This window comes from Vanderwaltozyma polyspora, genomic scaffold, assembly GCF_000150035.1.
Source record: "Vanderwaltozyma polyspora DSM 70294 KpolScaffold472 genomic scaffold, whole genome shotgun sequence".
NCBI lineage: Eukaryota > Fungi > Ascomycota > Saccharomycetes > Saccharomycetales > Saccharomycetaceae > Vanderwaltozyma > Vanderwaltozyma polyspora.
This window is the reverse complement of record NW_001834614.1, coordinates 19,390-36,364: the sequence shown is the minus strand read 5'-3', so window position 1 is coordinate 36,364 and position 16,975 is coordinate 19,390. Positions and strand designations below refer to the sequence as shown.

At 30.2% G+C, this 16,975-nt stretch overlaps 4 protein-coding genes across 4 annotated transcripts; 2 read left to right on the top strand and 2 right to left on the bottom strand.

The window, feature by feature from the left end:
* Nucleotides 1-1,618: 1,618 nt before the first annotated feature.
* On the top strand, nucleotides 1,619-2,601 carry RPS22B (40S ribosomal protein uS8; the record flags this gene model as incomplete). Its single annotated transcript, XM_001643288.1, has 2 exons — nucleotides 1,619-1,751; nucleotides 2,342-2,601. 2 exons carry the CDS (start codon nucleotides 1,619-1,621, stop codon nucleotides 2,599-2,601), a joined length of 393 nt encoding a protein of 130 aa, XP_001643338.1.
* A 202-nt stretch (nucleotides 2,602-2,803) lies between these two features.
* Nucleotides 2,804-5,296, bottom strand: Kpol_472p10 (uncharacterized protein; the record flags this gene model as incomplete). Its single annotated transcript, XM_001643287.1, has 1 exon — nucleotides 2,804-5,296. The coding sequence occupies one exon, from the start codon at nucleotides 5,294-5,296 to the stop codon at nucleotides 2,804-2,806; it is 2,493 nt and encodes an 830-aa protein (XP_001643337.1).
* A 7,106-nt stretch (nucleotides 5,297-12,402) lies between these two features.
* ART5 (Art5p) lies at nucleotides 12,403-14,415 on the bottom strand (the record flags this gene model as incomplete). Its single annotated transcript, XM_001643286.1, has 1 exon — nucleotides 12,403-14,415. The coding sequence occupies one exon, from the start codon at nucleotides 14,413-14,415 to the stop codon at nucleotides 12,403-12,405; it is 2,013 nt and encodes a 670-aa protein (XP_001643336.1).
* A 497-nt stretch (nucleotides 14,416-14,912) lies between these two features.
* On the top strand, nucleotides 14,913-16,646 carry MDM30 (SCF ubiquitin ligase complex subunit MDM30; the record flags this gene model as incomplete). Its single annotated transcript, XM_001643285.1, has 1 exon — nucleotides 14,913-16,646. The coding sequence occupies one exon, from the start codon at nucleotides 14,913-14,915 to the stop codon at nucleotides 16,644-16,646; it is 1,734 nt and encodes a 577-aa protein (XP_001643335.1).
* Nucleotides 16,647-16,975: the final 329 nt, after the last annotated feature.

Genomic DNA, 16,975 nt, shown 5'->3' with positions numbered 1-16,975 from the left:
TTCGTATCTTGCCGATTGTAATGTAGTAAGTTGGAAAGAGAAAGGCAGGGTAATAGGTTGCTTTAAACCAGAATCTTCCAATCTAAAACACATGTCTAGATGATATGTGACAGTAAGTCTATAAATAGGTTCTATGTGAGTTAGAAGTATGTATAAGTAGACAACAAGAACAGTGATTGAGGATTAAAAATTACTTAAAAATACTCCACAATATATCTTGAATTTGTATCAGTGTTTCCAAAGAGCGTGTGATGGATGCTATTTTAAACTAAAGTCATATTTCTTACTATGAGTAGCAGCTGACAAATTTATCTGAAGTCACGTGAACAAGTACTGAAACGTCAGTTCCTTGCCAGAACCACTACTAGCGACCCCATTTAAACATGGTAAGTTTAAATATACCAATTTACCAGACAATAAAGACCAAGAAACAATCACAATGAATACACTCGTACAAGAAATCATATCTTATCCTACCATTAAGTTACCTACAAGTTTAAGTCTGTATAATATACTAACCCTAGTGACGCCAGATGAATCCAATCTATCTATACCACCTCAATTTCTACAATTTTCTAATGTGATTGGGTAACCCGGCCATAGACTGCCAATTTTGGTAATGGAGAATACAAAGTACTAACAACCTGCTGTACAACAACAGTAACTTTATACACTTGTAAGCCACTCGAGTATCATCACTATCTACGTATATACAAGAAACTGAAAACAATAAAAAAAAATTTTTTTTTGTCGAATTCGAAATTTTTGAAACTTTTCGAAATTGTATATAAAAGCCGAACGATTCTATGAAATATTTCATCATTCTCTGTACTGTTTGTTACATTAACTTTAACTAGTTATAGTCAGTATTATTTCAATTATTTTTTGTTTCCTATTTATACAAGATAACCAACACTAGGCCAATTCACATCTCATATTACATGTATGTAGTTAGTTTGATCTAAAAGATAATAAATGTTCTTATCCAAGAAAATTTATTGTCCGTGATTTGTACCTATAGTGTGGCATCGAAGAAATAGTAGTTTTATCGAAAGATATTCTAGTATTATTTTTGCAAGGAACTCAGGTGTGAGAGTTAAGAGATCATATATATTATTTTACTTTTGTTCCGATAGTCAATTTCTTCTTCCGCAATCGCAGAAGTGGTTTATACTTTGATTTGTTGACAGAATCATAGCAACTGTACTGTACATTAAGTTTAGTTTTTACAAGTAATGTTTTGGATAAGTATTCAATTGTTCTGAAGAACTTGAATATTCTTACTAAAGTACATGTCTATGATACCTTTGTTCAACTTAGTAGATGAATCTCATCATCTCGATTAGAATTTTAAATCCTGAGAGTTCGTATTCACATTTGAATGTCGAATATTTTCTTTTGGGACACTTATTATTCTCTATATCATTGTTAACTTTGAAAATTGACGTGAACAATTTAAAATAATATCTTATTCTCTTCACTTGGCCTGTAAAATTATCGTAATCTTTCCATTGGATTTCTGGTTTCTAATGCTTCGCTTTGCAATCCCAGAAATACTTTTTTTTAGTACTAACAGTTTCCTATTTCACTCATACTTTTTTTTAGTTAATTTTAAACAATGACTCGTACTTCTGTTTTAGCTGATGCTTTAAATGCCATTAACAACGCTGAAAAAACTGGTAAGCGTCAAGTTTTAATCAGACCATCTTCAAAGGTTATCATCAAATTCTTACAAGTCATCCAAAAACATGGTATGTTTTAAATTTTAACTAAAGATTTTACAATGATGTGATGAGAAGAAATTATATTATTCATAATAAATTTATTCATTGCGATGTATTTATTATAGGTTGTGCTGTATTACAAGTACTTTTCAATTCCAAATTTTGAAAGATATTGAAGTTGTTAAAGAGATTTTGCGATTGCGTATATTATTAATATTTTAGATCCCGGACTGATAACTGGATGGTTTGATCGGATAGTGTCAAATGCTAAAATGTCTTCCTATTGGATTTCATTTCAGTCCCATACTGTCTTTTAAGTGTCCGGGAGAATGAATGTGGAAATGCTTCTTACACGGTTTGAAATTTTGTCAGTATTCCAAACCGTTTACTTTTCCTCGACATCTCGTTAAACCAGTTATTTTCTTGATTGGTTTGCAATGTCTCTTCAACAATTTCTTTATTTATCTTTGCTAAATTTTGAGAATTACGGTAATGCATCTTTTCAACCTTGAATACTTACATTTGATTAAATTTTTCTATGAATTTCTTGTCATCATAATTAGTGTTTTTTTATTTCACAATAGTGATACTAACGTTTTTTTAAATTATTCTTGTAGGTTACATTGGTGAATTCGAATACGTCGATGATCACAGATCAGGAAAGATTGTTATCCAACTAAATGGTAGATTGAACAAATGTGGTGTTATCTCTCCAAGATTCAATGTCAAGATTGATGATATTGAAAAATGGACTGCTAACTTATTGCCAGCTAGACAATTTGGTTACGTTATTCTTACTACTTCTGCCGGTATTATGGACCATGAAGAAGCTAGAAGAAAGCATGTCTCTGGTAAAATTTTAGGTTTCGTCTATTAGGTGAATTGGATATCAATTGAAAATAAAAAAAAATCTTATTTAAACTAATATAATTTGTATGGTAGTATAATTTTCTAAATTAATGTTATTTTGAAATATTTTCACTTTTTATATACATAGAGAAATATAATTATATAGCTATAATTCAAATAACTCTAATTGCATATATTAAAGCTATATGCAAATGTCAGTTAAATAAAGTCTATTCTATGCAATCACCAAATAACTCTGTCGTCGAAGGTAAACGTCCATTTTGATTATTGTTATGACCTACTGATGCAGGGATACTGGTACTATTTGTATTAATGCTATTGTTAATGTTCAAATACTGAAATTGATTACTTTGGTTTCCGGTATAATTTATCGATAAACCGTTGGTTACAGATTTATTAGCTTCACTGTCAAACATGCTTATCTGTTGTTTTTCCATAGATACAGGCGTTAAAGGATTTCCAAGAAAGGAAGTACTCCTAATCAAACTATTCGAATTAACACTTAGAGAATTAGAGCTTTGCCCATATCCCATACCAACACTTTGCAATTGAGGTACATGATTGATGGACGGTATATATGTACTTTGTGAACCCGATGGCTCAAGATTCATAGCTGTTGGTAACGGCAAAATAATTTTAATACTTTTCGGTTCAAAATCTTCTGCGTTTGATGCTGTCGGACTTGATAACGTTCTTTCCTTTTCTATAATAACGTTAGCATCTACAGAAGGTGGTATTATCGGAGGGTTCCAATATTGCTTTATAATTGATTGCAAATTCTCCCAAATTCGAATTAGTATCGATTTAGACTCTTGAGTAAATTCATTATTTGAAGTTATTAATTTGTCCATTAAGATATTTGCTTTCAAATTTTTCATTATTGCACGTATGAAATAATGATATGACAAAGAGGCATTTGCATGATTCATCGTCTTTCCATTAAATGAGTTTTGAATAAAGGTTGTCACAAAATTCCCAACAATTAATAATTCATCAGAATCCTTTTCACCATTATTAGTTCTTTCTTGATATAAAATATTTGTCCAAGCTGAAAATAATAGCTTTAAAGTACAATCGTTTAGTGATACAGTTAAATCTATGCCATTTGCAATCTTATTAATTTCAGAAGCAAATAGTTTTACTTGAAATTCAATCACATCCATTACCAAAGGTAGCATTCTTTCTGTAATAAAATTCTTCTCTTGAGAATTGAAAATAGAGAGTACTACTAATGTCGGAATAATAAAATTATCAGTAAGTTTCCCAATATCAATACTTTCATAAAGCGAAAGTTCTTCTGGACTTTTGAATAGCAACCAATTGGAATCTGGAGTTGAATTCGATAGGATACTGTAGTATTTTAAGAAATCTAACCAACAAATTTCTAATAAGACCCAAAATCTTTGAGAAATTGTCTTAATGGATAATGTCGAAAAGAATTTCTCAATCGAAGACTCTAATTGAATGTTTGATTTTTGACCATTTATCAGATGTATATGCATTTTTAATAATAATATAATAGACGTATTGTATTCAATAATGTTTTGGAAGTTTGGATATTGTAATAAGAATTCACAATAAAAGGCATCGGTCAGAAGGTTTAGTGTTCTTATGGGTAATACAACATTGCTTATAGAAAGGAAATGCTTCATATAATAGATCAAGGTTTCACCATTATCGGAAAGTTTCTGGTTCATGAACCAGTTATATATATATAAGATTTGTGAATTTGAGTCGTCATTTGTCCTTACATCAAGGATTCTGATTAACTTTGAAAATATATGTAACATTAGTTCTAACTCTTCGGCATTATAGGTTTGATTGTTCGATATCGAATAAGTCAATCTTTTATAATATTCAGTGTATGCTATTTTTGACTTTGTTTCATCACATATATTTAGAGAAAATTCGATCGAAAGCGTTAGGTATAACAAAACTGTCATAGGAATAAAATTTTTATTAGGCTGTGCATCTTTAACATCTGAAATTAAGAATGAATACCAAGTAACATTCCAAATGTCATTGAACTGTGGATCATAGGTTATCATTGATCCTATGCATATTAGTACAAATACAATTTCTTTTGAGTTGACGTTAAAATTATGATTGGGTAATGAATTCATTAGCTCTGTTAAACCCCTGTCATAGAAAGTTGAGAGAGAATCAATTGGGACTTGTAATCTTTCATTGTTCATAGTAATGCATCGTTGTAGTTCTACTAAATAACTTTTCCTTTTAAAGCTTTTATTTTTGGAAAGTGATGGAGATATAATTTCATTATAACCTTTTGAACCATATGGTTGAAATTTTAAAGTAATCAAATTTGAATTTGAGAAATTTCTTTTATTTAGTGAGTTAACCATTTTTTCAGAAATTGCAGACAAATCTTCCTTTGAATTATTGCTATTATTATCATTAGATTTTTCTTTAACGGAATCGTCATTGTTGTTATTACTACTACTAATATTATTGTTATTACCATGATCTTGTCGTTTTGACGCTTTTGATAACAACAAAGATTTGTGAACAGTTCTAATATGTCTCTGTAATAAATCACGTCTAACAAACTCTCTCAGACACACTTTACATTCATAAGGTTTTGTTCCTGTGTGCGACCTTTCATGTCTTGCCTTATGTTCAGACCTTGAAAAGGCTCTATTGCAGTAGGAACAAATATGTTTCCAATTGGTCGAGGATTTCATATTGTCTATACTTTCGATAAGTATAAAAATGTTGTAATGACCAATAAGATCAAAGCAGGGAATTAAAATTGAAGTAAAATATTAAGGTGACAAAAAAAATTATAGTGTTTTAAGTTTTAACGATCTTTTTAAATGATGATAATCAGCTGAAAATATATTTCAATTGAATTATAGTCAGTTAATAAATTTCCAGTATTGGCACATTTGAAATACAAATCAATGCGAGTATTTTATTATAGTTTAACTTTATTTAAATACTATTTCAAATAGTAATCAACCAGTCAAAGTAAAAAAACTTTCGGATTTAAGAAATAAATGGAAATAGTCAAATATTTTTAATAAAAAAAAGAGTAATCAAATGAAGTCTAAATTTAATTCCAAATAATGATAAAATATGATCAGTATTTCGATATCTAAAACCTATTAAATTATATGTCAGTTATATATAAATAAGAATAATTTATATGTCAATAAATTTGTAATAGCAGTAGCGTTACGGAAACAATTGGCAAGGTGATAAATATAAGAGAAAAGCCGAAGAGCGAGACAAAACTATTTTCGAACTGAAGAAAAATAAATTAAGGTAGTTAGGTAGTTAGTTAATTAATTAGTAAGAGCAAGCAGGCATGTACTGAGAAGACAGCGAACCAGGATCGAACAAATGATAATGTCGTAAAACAATATTGGAAATGGTGAAAATAACAATACTTCCTCCCATACCAAGATGTTAAAAACTCTATTGAGTTTCCTAGATTTATCCCTAGTTAGTTAAAAAGTATATAGATATCTATAAATTTCAAGATAAAACAACATCTAAAGGAGAACAATAATAAACCAAGAAAATAATTACTATCAAATACAAAGAAGGCAAGTGAGAAAGTTCCACAGACAGATATGTGATTGGAAAGAATAGCTAAGTCAATAAAAAAAATTAAAAAAGAATTATAGCTATTTAAAATAAATCAAGAGAGCGTATAAAATACCACACACACATTTGTAGTGATTCTAGAGGGAAATTCTAAACAGGAAGGAGGATTACTAAATCCTAAAACAACCTTCTTTGGAAAGGAAGAAGTATATTGTTACATGAAAAGAAGAAAACTAGACTTTATTTCATCGGACAGCATTGCTCCCAGCAACAAATTGAGGTGAACTAGGAAATAATAGTTTTAAAATCGAACAAGGATACAACAATGTCCCATATTAGATTCGGTTTCCCTGTTATATTCACTTCCCTGTAATTTACTGTAAAAGCCACTTGTATCTTGATGAAGTCTTTCTTCCATTAGGACTTCTTTAAACAAAATAAAATTCAAGATACAAAAAAGAAAACCACAACTTAAGCTAGAGAACAATAAAATCCAAGAACAAATTATACGGAAATATCTAGTACATTGTTATCATCAGCCAACAAAGAAATACAAACTATATATATCTTGTATAGGTAGAAACTACGTAGTAACAGGCCCAACCTAAAGCTGTCAAAGTTTTTTCATTGCTTCGAAAAAAAAATAAGGTAACGCATAGAATACAAATTAGTCAATGCCCTGTAATGTAGGAGCAGTGTTCATGCAAAGGGGTTCAAACTCCATTAAATAATGATGATGGTGATGATGATGATACTACGGAAGATATGAATTAAGTGTACGGAAATCAAAAGACAAAAAACTAATCGACAACCTCAATTCTGCATATCGAATTTTTGATCCAGATAAAACAAAACAGCCGTAGAGAAAAAGAAACAAACTCAGGAAAAGGAAGAGAGTAAAGACAAAATGCTATTTTAAAAAAACAGAACACTAGATATTCATTACGATTCAGTGTCCCTCTAATCTGGTAGTCTGTGTATGTTTCTCTTGACACATATACATATACATATAGTACGTTCAACTACATAACAAAAGTATATATAACTAAATTTACAAAAAATCACATAAAAAAGAGTAGTAACAAATCCCTCCTATACGCAAAATTTTCAAAGATTACTGGTATATTCCTTAGGATTCTACCTTTGCTTGTTATTAATCGACATTACTTGTCCTCTTTTAAGATTTTACTAATTGATAAAAATTAAAATAGTAAAAGAAAAGTATTATACCTTATTGGAAACCCAATACCCCAAAAAAGAAAAACTTTTAATTTCAAGATATTGAAAAATGTTAGCACTATATTAAAATGGTAACAATCACTACAATAATGGAAACGCTAAGGGAAATTTACAGACATTGTGGTAGAGTTACCTGGAAATATCAACTATGTTTAATCCCTTCTTCAAACGTTAATACTTAATATTAACTATTCAACTCCCTTCCTTCTTCCCTTCCTTCCCCTCTCCCTTTCCCCCCAAGAGATATGGCTACATAAACCCAAGAGAACATATGTCTTGTAATGTCATATTTCTAGTTATTTACTAAAAATAAGAAAAGACAACGAATGAATGAACTAAATTCCTATATCTCAGGCTTGATTTATTTAACAGATCAAGGTTATAAACTGGCTACTGCAGGCTTGTCACAACTATTTTTAGAAGGCAAGACAAATGGAAATAAAAATGAAGAAGAAGTAGATAAAACACAGACATACAAAAGAACAAAATTTTCAGTTTAACATTGCTTTTGTTATTGTTGTTCGTGTTGCACCTTGACTAATACACTGCTGTACTAGAGATGTCACCGAATATAACTTGTAGAAACAAAGTGAAATTTCGAATATTATTAATAAGCTGGTACGAGAAAATGAAGCAAAGAAAACTATTGATAAGCTAAATAAAAAGGCATGCATACATAAACCTCTAAACAGATGTGTGGTAATTGGTAGTAGTTTAAACACAGCCATTTAAACTTATTTCTGGGTTTCTGCAAGAGTACATTAAACCTGGAATGTTGCAACAAAAAGTATCTATTTCCCAATCAAATTGTTGCTTTAAGTTCTTCGAATGTTTTTCGGTAAGTGGAACAGAAAGTTAATTGTAGGGGAAAAGAAGAGAAGGGGAAGGGCAAATTTTTTTCATTATGTTTTATCTCATACATCGTTGGGTTAGGAGGGCTTTTCTATTTGATTTGAAATGGAAATTTAGACTTCTATATTTATTCAATTCATAAGATAATGAATGGGTAGCATAAAATACTGCGGAGATAATGTTGAAGGAGAAGGAGCAGAAGAAGCAATGGTAGTAGTAGTAATCAATTCGATAGAAATGGTGTCATCAATAAGAAAAAGCTGTATCAGATTCTTCTTATTATAATATGCACAACAATAGTTTTTTTTCTACTTTGGAAAATTTCATGAATAATAAAATCTGACGATTATAATAATTTTATATGCAATTTAGTATACCACTGTTTGTTAACTAAAAGTATTGGTCGTGTGTACATTTCTATCCGTTTCGTTGGTAGGAACAGCTTATGATGGAGAGAAGAAAGGATTGAGTGTTATAGTGGTAGGAGATAGGGTACAACGGATTTGGCATCCACTCAGGAAAAAGAAAAAGAACTGTAATATTCGTCTTTTATCCTTTTTTAAACATAAATTCATTTAGCTACAAAATTTGTCTGAAGCATCGAAGGAATATAGGCAAGATATATAAAAATATATTTAAAAATATCTATCACTATAATTTTAATACAAGATTCGGATATCTGTCAAATGGTAAATTAAACCTCCAAAAATGTTTCTATCAAGGGATGGTAGAGACAACAAGAGAGGGATTAATGTCATTCAAAAATTCTAATTTCTTCATCTAGTTTTTCTTCATCTTTATGTGTTTTATTTTTTTTTTAAAAAATTTTGCTCCGTTGTTGGTAGTATCGTTGTTCTGGTGTTTATTATCCCTACCGTTGTCGATGCCGCAGTTGAAGTTGATATTGCTATTGCTGTTGTTGTCATTGTTGTTAATATTATCATCCTTATTGTCGTACTGGTAGTTGAGTAGCTTTCTATCACTATTTCTTCTCTTGACCTTTCTCCTCTAGTTTCTCCACTATATCGAAACAATGATATTTGTTAACGTGTTGACAAGTATGTGAACACAAGATCTGTGACATCTATCATGACAATGTTCATTGTGTACAATGGGATATAAGGGGCTAACCCTTCCTGTATATTGAGAAATTCTTGTACAAAGAGGAATGGTTAAGAAACCTAGTAGCAAATTTGGAAGAGAATAGAACAAATTATAATTAACCAATTTATATTGTATTCATTGTATCAGTAATATGTTCTATTATCCGAAACATTTACAATTAAAAATAATTTTTTCGATTGCTGTTACAATGCCTCACAAACAAAACAGCAATTAAAAATAGTCTGAGATAATCGAATCTACTTATTTGTGTAATTGATCTTGTTTACTTTGTTTTATTAATAATTTAGGTTCTCATTAAACCACTGAGATATTCCTAACTGCGATGTTGTATCTCCGGAATAAGATGTAGGCGAGTTTTCAAATATAAATTTGATTATTTCCGTGTCTGTTTATCTCCAAACAAATAACCTTAATATCAATCAAGCAAGCATGATGATGCTCATTAACATCATCATCATTGTTATTTAATTAGAGTTCATTTGTTGTTATCGAAGCATGTGCTTCTAAAAGGTGTGGTTTGACAAAAGTAAAAGCCAAAGATAGAAAATATTCTACCCAAAAAACAATTAGAAGAAACCTTTAATACGAAGAATTATCTCAGGAATGTCTATTAATAGAGATCCAGAAGCAAGTGGCATGTCAACGATCTATTCCTCAGTTTCTCAATTAAGAAAGACAGTGTTAAGTTGGGATATTTATGTCGTAAGATAGATATTAATAATTAATGACAAAGTAATTTTTTTTTGGTAATAACAATGTCAGCGAAACAAAATTATAGGCACTAAGGGGGAACCTTTTACTGAGCTTCTCAGATAGGAAAGCCACAAATGCTGTAAAACAGAACAGCATATGATTTGATATAAACGAAATGAAAAATTCGTAATATTATATCCATACCTGCCTTGTTTACGTGATTGTCCCTTTCTTTAAGTATAATATAATATCATTAGTTGGCTAGACTATGTTAGGGTGTATTACTCTGTTTTTTACCATAACAAGGAAAAGAAGGCTTTAGTTTCAATTCTCTTGAGTTAGAGTTGAATTTTGAAATTTTCCTCTACAATGTAATACAATATTCAGGGAGTTTCATTCTTTAAAGATAGATATTCTTGTTTCTTTTCCATACAATAAAGGCCATTATTGAAAGGATTCAATTGTTTCTCTTCTCTATCTTTCTTCTTTGATATTGAAACCCTGGAGAAATTATGAACAGTAAACTTCTTAACATTCACAAACCTTGCCTCTTAAATTAAGAGTAATGATAACAGTAAAATCTATCAGAGAAGGAAGTAGAGAAATTCGTCTCAGAATCTATAACGTCATATATATGTCATCCTGAAAAGTAATTTGAACTCCATGTTTCCTTAAAATAATAATTCAAGTAGATGTGATCTAATGTTTGTCGGATCAATACAGTAATAATTCAATATTATTATTCACTATATCTCTATATCTTTTAAGACAGAATTAACAATACTTAGAAGATGACCTAATGTACTATGTGTCTTTGTTAATCTCCGAACACCACACTTTTTCACTCTTCTAAGAATGTTACTCAGAAATTAGTAAAGCGTCGTATAACACTTTTTTCGATACTACATTGAATTTTGTATTTTATTGTTTCTTTTCTTTTTTATTTATGCAATACAAAGAAAAACTTTTTTGTGGCACGATTGGATAATGGCTTGTGCAATACGTTTTTAGAAAGAACAATAATGGTTTTGTCCCTAAAGGATGCAGCCGAAACAACAAAAAGCAGAATCAGAACTGGCATATGACTTTTTACCAGAAGCACCTGCAGTAATCTTCCACATTTTTGTCCTTTTTCCTCTTAATTCTTTGCTTCGGTGATTTCGAGAAGAAGTATACGTACGCCCATTAATAAAATTTGAAAATTTTAGAAGAACAACACATAAAAAGAAACAAGAGAAGAATTATAAAGAATTATAAAGAATTACAAATAGAGAAGAGAACACAAAAAATTTAGAGTTTGCGGCTAGAGAATTAAAAATGGGAAATGTGGGACAAATAAGAAAAAAAGAAACGATGCTTAGAGATGAACCTTACGACACAAATGAGGAAACAGATATTCCTACTAACATGTACTAAAATATAAAGAGAGATAGAGACAAGTAAAACATATTGATTATTCTTTCGCGGTGATCTTACTAAACTGATATATTAAAGTTCGGAAAACAGTTTAGGAAGCATTCAAGAGGCATCCGATCATTCAATCTGAGATAATAAAGGCAGAAAATGGAAATAACAGTGGGCAACAAAAAAAAAATAAACAGGAGCAACAACGAAAGATGACAACCTGTTGGTAAAGAAACAATCAACATTTTCATTACTATTGAGAATTTTGGTAATTTTCTAATATATATTAAAACTGTGCTTTTCCACCAGTTTCATCTGGGTTGAAGAAATTGATTAATAGAATAATTAATAAGGAACGGATAAAGGATATAAACAATGTTATATCCTCTTTTCTCAAAATTTTGTAGATAATCCATTTAGGTAAAACTTCAAGGATAGAGACATAAACCAGTAAACTAATAAAACATTCCCACGACTTGCGAACTGGATTAAGCTAGCACGGGTATACCCGGTTAAATTAAACTGGCTTTTTTCTGAGAAGAAATATTTGTCAAATATGAAAATATAAATTCTATCAGATTTTTCCTTTGTACAGATACATTTCTAGATTCATAGACGCAATATTTTAAAGAACAAAGAAAATAAAACACACTTAACAAAGTTGTTTAACACACATTTGAGTAAGTAACCTATGCAACATGTAATGATTCTACGCAATTCTTTCGTAAGATAAAATTTAAAGTCCAATTCTTAAATTTTATTTCAACATCATTTATATGAATCAATACAGTAAGATAAACAACTGAAAAAGAAAAGAAGTTAAAATGACAAGCTAATTCTGATGATAGTATAGAAAACTCTACTTTCGCTATCTACGTTGTAGATTCTTCTTTTCCTTTAATTGGTAAAAAATTGTTTATCGACCTTAATCAGAGTAACTCGGTGCGAATTCCTCACGAATAATATTGGAGCTGTCAACCAACGTTTCGGAATTGTCTGTACTAGTCTGTAAGTTAAAATTGGTTTCATCTTCTTCATTTGAAGAATTCATAAATGTATTTATGTTGTGGTTTCCATCAACATTGCCATTCGCAGTGCTCCCTGGGACATTAGCATTGACCGTTGTGGAATTACTAATTCCACTAGCGTGTGGACCGGCTGGAACGTAAAAATTTCTCACTGTGTTATTAGCTCCAATTGTTGTTTCGTCCATCGTTTGATCATAGGTGGGCACAGAATTCAATGGCATGATATTATTTGTGGTACCTTCTCTATTATTTTCATCTTCGATTTCGTTTGTGATCCTGTCTTGTTCAGTATTATTATTTGTAATTAATTGATCTATTATATCAGTGTTGGTGAATTGTTCATAAGGTAATGGGGTTGTACTATACTGCAATAGTCTATCTTTGGTCCTCTCTTGATAATTTGGCGGTGGGGTATTATCGACAAATATTGGATTAGTATTGTTAACAACAGCCTCCGTCATCAGATTATTAGAATTGTTGTTATCAAACAAAGTAACAAATTTTCCTGATCTAAAATGAATTCGGCCAGAATTGTTGTCCAGTACAACGTATCTTCCTTTTAATGTTACTTGAGGTGATATGAATAATAAAATTGGGATCGTGGCTTTGATTTCAACCATTTTTGTTGTACCATCTGAAGCCAGTCTCTTCATTACTATTTGAATTGCAAGTTTATGCCGTATTCTAATTATTTCACCGATAATATCACAATCTTGAGTTGCTTTCTTTAAATCATCTGGCATCTTAATCATAGAATCAATTTCAACTTTATCTATAAGGGAACCTGTCCTTTCATTGATCTTTATAAAACCTTCAAAATCTGTCATAGATTGCTTTAGTGCAACAACCTCATCATTGTATAACTGACCAGATGAATCTTTCATTGAATAAAATTGTATTAATGTAACACCTATCTTTTCAAGAATATAATGCTTTTGGAATGGGAATATTTTTATTGAGATTGGTGTAATCCCTCCAACTGGGATAGCTCTGCTTGGAATGCTCACTTCATATTGTAACTTATCAGGCCATGAATTTCCAACTTTCATTTCCTCCTGCATTGCAAAGTTATCTGAACTTAAAGTTCTAAAAACTCTAAAATATTTATGATACCTGTAAGAATAAGTTTTCACATTAGCAGATTTTGGATTTGAGTTTGAATAATCAGTTTCATCTCTAATAATTATTGGCATCCCAGATTTTTTTCTTCTTTCAATATGTCCTTCAAAACTATACAAAATACTACCACTCTGCAAACCTTCTATAGTTTCTGGTATTTCACTAGGCAGCATGATTTTAAAAGGTAGTTCATAGTTCCCTTTCTGTAGATTAAAATTGATAGAAGTGGAGGACGACAATGATTTTAACTCATCTTCCATATGTTCGTAAGGGGTTCCAGTAGCTCCATTGACTGGTAGATCTAATACACTGCTAGAATAAAAAGTACCCTTTTTAATAAGTTTATTCAATCCTGTTGATGAACTCGAAAAAGTCCTACCCAATGCACCAGTACCATTGTTATTGTATCTTTCGTTATAGACATTGTCTGCACCAATTGTAATTTTACCCTGAGGTGACACTAATAAATTATCCCATTTACATTCAAAAATTATTTTCTTTTCTTTAACGATACTCGCTAATTTCCCTGTATCCTTATATCTGCCCATTTGTAGGAATTCTAATTTAAATATCCCACTAAACTTCAATGAAACCCTTTTAACTGTAATATCATCGCTAAGAGAAAAAACTAGCTTTCCACTCAATGGATAAGGTTCCATTTCTAAGGGAGAACCTTGAAGAAGTATAATATCTTTATAAGGTGAATTGATCCTAATATCAAAATATACCACCGATGATTTCAATTTATTACCAGTAGCAGCAGGTGCTCCATAATATGCTTTTGCAAACATGGTATCTTAAAATTCTACTAAAAGTGTCAAATACAAAAACCCAAAACCCGACTCCCAGAATAATCGCAAAACAAGTAACAATAATAGTTATACCTTCAATTCCATTCAATTAAACCTTAATCACTCTCACTCAGTCCAATCTGATGTAATATCTAACTCATTAATTAATTTTTTAAAACTGATTCTATTTATATGTTCTTGATCTCTTTTTATTAAAGTATTTCACATTCTCCTGTAGTGAAAAAGTGTAGATAAAAGAAGAAAAAAATGAAGATAACAAGCATCACAGAGGAGGAATCATCTGGATAAGGAAATTAGCAAGGTATCATTGAATGATGAGGTAGATTTGTTTAATAGAAGTAAAATGTATAATTCGATCCGGTTCGGTTCTAAATCTCTTACTTGATATCTTTTTATGTATGATATATTGTAATTAATAAAGAATCATTGATCTTTTAAGTGATTGAGATTTATATGGTGATTGTAAATGTTGGCTAATGTGCATTGAAAAATTTCCACTGGATATCTGGTTAGGTGTGTCAAAATACTTAACATGTAATGATCTGTTGAATATTAGATTGTGTAGTAGATCATTGAATAGAAGTTTGACTTCCTCGATATTGTGGAGAGAAATTTGTTATGACTATTGGTTGAACCATGAGGAATTATGCTGTGAGAATGGTTTTTATGGTGTGGTAAAATATAATTGGTTTGAAACCTATTGTAACAGGATATTAATTGAAAAAAAATTAGTTGAAATACTTACTAATTTTGTAGATCAATTAGATTTTTTGTTTGGTAAACTTTCGGACTTTCGTAATGAGTATGATACTTTACGTTTAATGTCATCTTTATACCATCTAACCGAGTTAGACCCAACAAAATGCGATAACAAGATATCATTTGAAATTATATCACTTGCTGAAAGAGTTTTACACTCTATGAGATTAAATATATTATTCGAGGATATTTTAAATCCAAAAAAGAACGAAAATTCTACTTGCGATGTAGAAAATGTTCTTCTTCTATTTTCTTATTTGGACCCTAGTTTTGATACTCTGTTAAAATATAGAGTTAAGGCATTTAACGATTTAAAATCTCATATCCAGGAAATATACACTTCTATTGAAATATTTTCAAATATATCTACAAGATCAAAGTTGTTTGTAATATCGAACTACTTTAATAACAAGTTCTTTGAGAGAGATTTCAATTATAATGGATACGCAATAGAAGACAGTAGTTTAGTTAGAGTTTATTCTGGAGAGACTAAAGGTTTATCTATACATAAATTATCGATAATTCAAAAGGCATTAAAAATATATAATGTTGATAGTGTCATGTGTGGATTTTTTTTAACTGTTCGAAATGAATCAAGGAAACACTTATGTTATGTGTTCATAAAGGATGATAAACAAGCAATTGTCATAGAAAAGCCACAAATGAAGAAGATTATAAAGAAACATTTTGACTCACAAACACGCCAATTAAACTTTTCAATATATACAAAGGAAATTTTCAAACCTCTTAGTGTCAATAAATTGCAAGAAGATCTCAAGAATGAAGTACTCTCTAAATGTAATCATACAATATGGTGGAAGTCAAGACGAACACCAAGAGTAAAAGTCATGAATGATAATTATTCAATTAGTAAGAATACCATAGATAAACGGATTATACATTTATATTTTGAAATATCAAAGATTAAAAGCTACGGAAGTGAACAAGATATAAGAAAAATAGTTTACTATTTGCAATCACCAGAAATCGAACTTCTAGGCAGGTTAAACTTTGAGTTTCCTTTTTTTGAGACAGCAGTTGAAATTTTAAAAGAATTAAAAAGGAATAGGAATCCAAATGTAGTGGATTCATTTCAATATTCGTTGACGTTACCCTTTGCTACAGTTGGACGCGGAATAGAAGTCGGAACCTTCTATATATCAGACATCACAAAAGATATTTACTGTCTGTTGGCAATTGGTAATCAAAAAGATGATACATCATATCATAAATGTTTAATTGATAATCTAGGAAACATTAGAACTGTTAGAGACGATGATGACACACTTTCTGTTTATCAGGAATTAAATAACGGAATCATTCCGTTTCTCCAAAGATGTTCAATGTCAAAATTAGGACTGTACTTCGACAAAATAGATTGGTCAAATAATAAATTAATTCCAAATAAAACATATAAAGCTTGGTATCTACTGTATTCCGATACAATTTAAAAGGACATTGTAACATTCTCATCATTACTTGTAAATAAATAATTCATCTGTATATCTACATAAAGCAAGAAAATGTAATAATAAATAATCATGAGTTAAATTACTAATTGACTATTATCCAGTTGAGTTTAAATATGAAACCATTTAAAACAATTCTTTAATTGTTAGTTTCTTTAAATATCAATTCTACATATTGGGTGAGTCTGACATTTAAGTTTTTATGGGTGTATTTAATTCTTAATTTCGCAACATACGTAATTTAGACGGATTAGAAAATATGAAGCATATAAAATAATATAATGAAAAATGACTACAAGTACAAAATATAT